At 48.1% G+C, this 5,396-nt stretch overlaps 1 protein-coding gene across 1 annotated transcript; it reads left to right on the top strand.

Moving 5' to 3' along the window:
- Positions 1 to 228: 228 nt before the first annotated feature.
- Positions 229 to 4,931, top strand: LOC118558288 (germinal-center associated nuclear protein-like). The gene is made up of 8 exons (XM_036128797.1): positions 229 to 511; positions 834 to 931; positions 1,083 to 1,473; positions 1,550 to 1,825; positions 2,203 to 2,338; positions 3,234 to 3,419; positions 4,521 to 4,765; positions 4,810 to 4,931. Exons 2-8 carry the CDS (start codon positions 839 to 841, stop codon positions 4,929 to 4,931), a joined length of 1,449 nt encoding a protein of 482 aa, XP_035984690.1. The 5' UTR covers positions 229 to 511; positions 834 to 838.
- Positions 4,932 to 5,396: the final 465 nt, after the last annotated feature.

Genomic DNA, 5,396 nt, shown 5'->3' with positions numbered 1-5,396 from the left:
AAAGTCCACGTTACGGTCAAGGTTGGATTAAAGAAGGAAGCTCAAGTTGTGGAAGAGCTGAAAGGTGGAGATGAAGTCGGTTTAAAGTATTATCAGATTGACTTGAAACAAATGGTTCCTCATTTTTATCATTTATTCTTTCCGTTTATTTCAATATTATTCACGTTAGATGTCATTATCTGCAGTTAAAATATCAGCATTTCTTTCTTCTCTCATTTAATGCTGTAAACTGATCAGCTGAGTAGTTTCCTCCTGTGTCTCCCAGGCTTCCAGAGGTCCGTTGACTGAAGCCGGTCTGTCCAGAGCGGAGGAGTGCTGCCAGCTCAGCGGCACCAGGGCCATCATCATGCTGCTCCCTGCCCTCCCTGTCATGGAGCTCTGCAGGAGGAGCAGGACGTCCCTCTGCTCTCCGCTCTGCTTCAGCTCAAACAGCTGCAGCAGATCAACATCTGGAACAGCCGCTGCCTCTGGTCGTCTTGGTGCCTTTGCACCGCGGTGCTGCTGGAGGAAGGTGACTGATGACAGCCGTCCTCCATGTTTCCATCCAGACGTGCAGCCATGGCTCCATGCGTCCATCCTTCCTGCCATGAATTCTAGTGTCTGTCCTCACATTGACTGATGATTATATGTCTCCTTCCATCTGTCCCTCCTTCATCCAACCATCCATCCATCCATCCATCCATCCATGTTTGTTACCAACAGTCTCTCACATAATCTCAGTTTTCTTCTCACTCACAAACCAGAGGAAGTTGATCAGAACCAGAACCGTATGAAGACGTTTTCAGTCGGTGGAACGTTGTTTCAGTTTTTTCTGATGTTCTCTTGTCTATCAGCCCTGATGCTGCACACTCTGATGGAGGAAGAGCTGATCTCAGAGTACATGCTGGTCTTCATCCCAGACTTAACCAGTGACCTGCAGGGATCCAAGCAGGTAAGAAGAATAAAACCCAAAGCTCCTGGAACGTGTCTGAATCGTTGGCTTTCAGTCTTTGGCTGCAGCAAACAGACGTTTTCCACCATGAGGCGGTTTGATCAGTCCTCACATGTTTCCTCACAACATTTCCTCTCCTCTCCATCTGCAGCTGACCCAGGCCGTCCGCTGGCTGCTGGCCCGCTCTCCACCCCCCCTCCCTCTCTCCTGTCAAACCCTGGTGCAGCTCATGGAGGCCAGTCTGAGCCAGGAGTTCTGGCCCAGAGTTTTCTCCAACCTCCAGAACCGGGCGGCCGCACGGCTTCCCTGGCAGGAAGCGGCGCCTGTCGTCCGGCTCTATAACGCCGTCTTGGCTCACGTTGCCCACAGAGTCTCCTCCCAGGACCTCTGCGGCCTGCCGTGGCCCCCCGCCGAGTTCAGTCAGCCGGAGACCCGAGCGTTGGTCCCTCATCTGGGCTGGAACTCTGCGCAGCATCTCTCCTGGCTGCGTGGCGTTATCCTCAGTCTGCTGCTGCCAGAGTGGGAGGAGACACCTGCTGCAGGTAGGAGACCAACCAGGAGGAGAAATGCAGCGAGTCACATCAAGACTGCGCTTATTTAGCTGCTCTTTCCTCTCAGACTGCTGGCCGGATCTCTGCTCCTCCATCTTTGGTTATGCTGCTAAGATCCCAGCTTCACGTCACAGTCAGATGCTCCTCATGTCCCGGCTGGAGAACCTTCTGGAAAGGGTCCGACTTCAGGCTCAACACCCCCGACCCCCCCGATCCAGCCCAGCTGATGGAAACACTGACCTGGAAGAGCCGGGGGTTCAGATTCCCTGGGAGGATGTTGTGCTGATCTTCATGGACCACAAACTGAAAGACTGGCAGCCGCCCGGACCTCCTGCCTGTGGAGGTAAAAACCCAAACATGCGGTCCAGAACCTCCTCTCACCTCCTGAAGCTTTTCTTCTAGACAGCCAAACCTTCCTGAGGTCTGTTAAAGAGGATCAGTCTCTCCTCAGACCTCCTGAAGGTCTTTCAGAGTCAAACATTTTTATAGGAATATGTTTTTATGCTTCTTATCTTTGACCTTTGACCCCGTTTACCCACATATGTCCAGCCAGCCGTGCATCTGACCATCCATGCCTCGGTTTTTCCTCTCTGCATCTCTCCTTCCAGCTGCTGAACTGAACAGAAAGAAATCAGGAGCTTTAATCAGGATGTATTTTGTGAATGTCCCTTTAGGTCTTCACGTGTCCTAAAATAAACTCTGTTTTCCTCCTTTTTAAAGACGCAGTGACCGAGGACGGCGAGATCCTGGTTTACTTCCCCACAGCTTCTCTGGAGGGTTTCAGACCTCCTGAAGAGTGGACGCAGGTCGTGGAAAAAACCCACAGAGAGAAGCAGCAGCAGCAGGAGAGGGACGGGTGAGGAAGCTGCTCAGATCCACCTCTTTGATACCAGAGATGTTTCCAGCAGCTTCAGGGTTTGTAAAAGAGATCAAAGCGAGGCTGAAGGACTCATTCTTTGCTCCAAACAGTCTCACAGACGCTAGTTTTCCACCTTGTTGACTTTAGAAGAAAGCAGAGAGGAGCGTTAGGATCCGTCTGTCAGTCGTCCTGACCTCTGCTGCTCCACAGCAACACGCTTTCTGAAACAAAGCCTCCAGAGCTGCTGGTTCTCCACAACCTTCACAAAGCTGCTGCTTGGAGATAAAAGAATATCTGCTGCTGAGGATCAGGGGTCCAGAGTGCGGCCCCGGGGGCTTTTTAGTTTTAATTAAGGCAAAATGATCACCGACAAATTAAAACTTTCTTAAAACAGTAAATGTTGGTGCAACACAAAGAATTTATCCTCTGATACCCTGGAGTTCTGCTTTCTCCTTCATTTAATCATATTTTAATTCATTTATTAAAGTTTGCTAAATATGCATTTTTACAAATAGTGTGACCCAAATCTGGTTCTCACTGCTCGGAATAGATAAATATATTTATTTATGTCAGTTTTTATCAAGCCCAAAATAATAATCAAAAACTTGTTTTAGGTTTGGATGATTTCTCCATCTCTTTCCTGCAGAAATCTGACAGCTTTCATTTTTAATGAAAATATTACAAGTTTAGTTTGTAGCTGATCAGGTAGGAACAATAAAATAAATGTTCTGGGTTCTCAAATGCTTCATAAAATTTAGACCCCTGCTGATGATGAAACAGAGAAATGACTTTCCTCCAGACTTTAATTATTCTCTTCTTCTGCATTTAAAGTGTAAATATTGACTTGATTAAAGAACCCAGACTCTTTATTTTCCTCCGTGTTTCCCCTCAGAGCGACTCAGGCTCCCTGCCCGCCGCCTCCTGCTCCGTCTCCCAGACAGAGGTTGTTCCAGAGCTCGGTGGAGGCCCCCGGGGCCCCGAGGCCCCGTCTGGACGTCACTCACAGCCCCTCAGCAGAGGAGCTGCTGGCCCACAAGGTCCTGCAGAGCTTGGAGGAAGAACAGGCTGAGAGCAAGAGGTAGAGATCAGTAAAATCTGCTGACTGCACTGCAGAAAGGGAACTAAAAGGAAAGTTTTCTGGAAATGAGGGAATTTGTCCTTTATTTGAGCAACAAGTTTAAATAATCTGCCAGTGGAATAAGATTTTTGCTCTTAAAGAGGAACAACTCATCTCCAACGTCTTATTTCAGGTGCAGTTTATCTAATTATCTTATTTTAAAGATCAAAATACTCATTCCATTGGCAGATAATCTTATTTAGCTGCTGAAATCAAGGACAAATAAACTCATTTCAACAACATTTTACTGACTTTTAGTCCCTTTTTGCAGTGAGCGTCGGTTCCTCTGCAAACGGACCTCAGATCTTTCTGCAGGTTTCACTTCTGATGTTTTTCTGTTTTAATGGAAATGAGGAGAAAATCCTCCAGAGATGAAAGATCTCAGTCAGGAGTTCACAGAAAGACCTTCGTTTTACAGTCATCGTACAAATATAACCTGTAGAAACGCCCCGGACTCCCACAGCACCCCCACAAGATGACCTGTGGGTCTGAGCCGGATCAGAACCACCAGATGACCTGTGGGTCTGAGCCGGATCAGAACCACCAGATGACCTGTGGGTCTGAACCGGATCAGAACCACCAGATGACCTGTGGGTCTGATGGATCTGAAGACGCTCTGGTTTCTCCTGCAGCTGGAAGTCGAGCTTTCCACCGTTTTCTGTCTTTAAACAAATCCTCAGAGAGAAAATGAAGATTATCTGAACAGCAGAACCTTCCAGGGAGGTTCTGTTGGGTTTGAAGAGTTTGGATCTTCTCTGTGGCAGACGGAGGTCTGAGCGATCTCTGCATGAAGCTGTTCAGTACAGAGGTCCCTTGGGTCTCATAAACCTCCTCCTGAGGCTTTTATTTGATCAGATTCTCAAAGAAGTGGACTTGTATCCTAAACCAGAACCAAGATGGTTCTGACTTCTCAGAGCTGCATCTGGATCAGGTGAAGGGGACAGGCAGGAATCTGAGATAAAAACCCATTTAGAGGTTTGAGTTTCTGTCCTGCAGCTGTGATAAAGTTTCCAGAACGGTTCTCCAAGGTTCTGGTACCACGTTAACGTTCCGTCTGTGCAGGAGCTTGGAGCAGCTGAGGCGCTGGCTGGACGGCGACCCGTTGGACCATCTGTCCACTCCGCTCTTCATGCCGTCCTCCACCCTGCTGTCCTCACCGACCACCATGAAGGTTGCTCCTTCAGGCCGGACCGAAGACGCTGCTGCAGCCACGCAGGTCTCCTCTCCTCCTCACCACTCCTTTCTTACCTTCATTTCTTCTTCTTCTGGGCTTATTCTGTTAGTTCTGGTCTTCTTGTCCTCCCAGAGTCTGAGCTGGATCAGCGTGTGGACGGGCCTTCCTGGTCCAAAGTGCCTCCGGTACCGCTGGCTCGGAGGCTGCAGGACCTGGAGCGTCAGATCCTGGCGAGCAGAGAGGAGGAGCTGGCCTGCAGGCTGAAGCTGAGCGGGCTGCTGAGCATCGTGGACGACTGAAGAGGTTCTAGATGGACCGGTTGCTTCTGGGCTCCATCATGGCTTTAGTTTTTATCATCAGCTGAAATAAAATCAGCATTTTTAGGAATATGGGGTTAAATGTTTTGTTTGGGTTTTTTCCTTTTTAGAGTCGTTACAGTCGGGTTTGTTTCTTTTATTGGACTCAGATGTTAAATTAATGTGTTGAAGTCCTTTTATTTTCCATTGGGCTCAGATATTAAAGAGATATTTTCATGTTAAACTTCAGTTTGTCTGTTTATTGGATCCATAAAGAGGTCATGTGACTCGTTTTATCTAAGGGGGTTAAACTGCTGTCACAGGAACAGAAGCAGAGATCATCAGTGTGGTTCTGGGGGGTCCAGTTCTTGAGCTACAGCATCAATGACTGAAGGAATGTCAGGATTTTACTTTCTTTGTCTCCTGTCTCCCTGATTATATCTTTAAAACTTCTTCTCTAATGAGGTT

The sequence above is a fragment of the Fundulus heteroclitus genome, unplaced genomic scaffold (genome assembly GCF_011125445.2).
Source record: "Fundulus heteroclitus isolate FHET01 unplaced genomic scaffold, MU-UCD_Fhet_4.1 scaffold_120, whole genome shotgun sequence".
Taxonomy (NCBI): domain Eukaryota; kingdom Metazoa; phylum Chordata; class Actinopteri; order Cyprinodontiformes; family Fundulidae; genus Fundulus; species Fundulus heteroclitus.
Note: the sequence above shows the minus strand (reverse complement) of the source record. Positions and strands in the feature narration are given on the sequence as shown.

What these genes read in the sequence shown, in the direction of transcription:
- LOC118558288 (XM_036128797.1), top strand. Translation starts at nt 839, where the DNA reads ATGCTGCACACTCTGATGGAGGAAGAGCTGATCTCAGAGTACATGCTG. An exon ending in ACCTGCAGGGATCCAAGCAG is followed by an intron (nt 932 to 1,082) that starts GTAAGAAGAATA and finishes CTCCATCTGCAG; the next exon opens with CTGACCCAGGCCGTCCGCTG. An exon ending in GGTCTTCTTGTCCTCCCAGA is followed by an intron (nt 4,766 to 4,809) that starts GTCTGAGCTGGA and finishes CCTGGTCCAAAG; the next exon opens with TGCCTCCGGTACCGCTGGCT.